Genomic DNA, 632 nt, shown 5'->3' with positions numbered 1-632 from the left:
CCTTTCTCCACCTGAGCATTGTGTTCATCGTGCCCTTAATCGGCGTTGAAAACCCTCCAGATAACCCCTCAGGTGTCAATGCCACACGCAGCTCTGCCACCGGTGACAACAATAAGGAGGTGTGTTATGAGAACTTCACAGAGGCTCAGCTGAATGTCCTCCTGCCTGTACGTCTGGAGCTCTGTGTGGTGCTTTTCTGCATCCCTTTCCTGATTTGCAGTTTCTGCTACATTAATTTCATCAGGATTCTGTCCAAGCTGCAGCACATTGACCGGCGCCGGCGCCTTCGGGCCATTGGCATGGCTTTAGGAACACTGCTGGTGTTCGCTTTATGTTTTGGCCCCTACAACGTCTCGCACATTGTGGGTTTTATTACATGGAAAAGTCCCGACTGGAGAGACAAGGCCCTGCTGTGCAGCACCTTTAACGCTTGTCTAGACCCTCTTATTTTCTACTTCTCCTCCTCCGCTGTAAGAGGAAATGTGGGAAGTGTGATGGAAGGGGTTAAAAGTCGCCTAAACAGGTGCATGTCCTGTCACGCGCGCTGCAGCTCGTGGGGGGGAATTAACAAGACTGCACAAGATAAGGAACACAAACAAGAGGAGATCAATGCTATCTGAGCTGACTGAAAG

The 632-nt window shown here is 50.5% G+C and overlaps 1 protein-coding gene across 1 annotated transcript; it reads left to right on the top strand.

The window, feature by feature from the left end:
* Window positions 1–5: 5 nt before the first annotated feature.
* LOC111644727 (free fatty acid receptor 2-like) lies at window positions 6–620 on the top strand (the record flags this gene model as incomplete). The annotated part of the gene is made up of 1 exon (XM_023393691.1): window positions 6–620. A coding segment is annotated over one exon (615 nt), but the record flags the coding sequence as incomplete, so codon positions are not given.
* Window positions 621–632: the final 12 nt, after the last annotated feature.

Source organism: Seriola lalandi, unplaced genomic scaffold, assembly GCF_002814215.2.
Source record: "Seriola lalandi dorsalis isolate HSWRI2012SDOR001 ecotype SW California unplaced genomic scaffold, Sedor1 jcf7180002013840, whole genome shotgun sequence".
NCBI classification, from domain to species: domain Eukaryota; kingdom Metazoa; phylum Chordata; class Actinopteri; order Carangiformes; family Carangidae; genus Seriola; species Seriola lalandi.
This window is presented reverse-complemented; position numbering and strand designations above follow the sequence as displayed.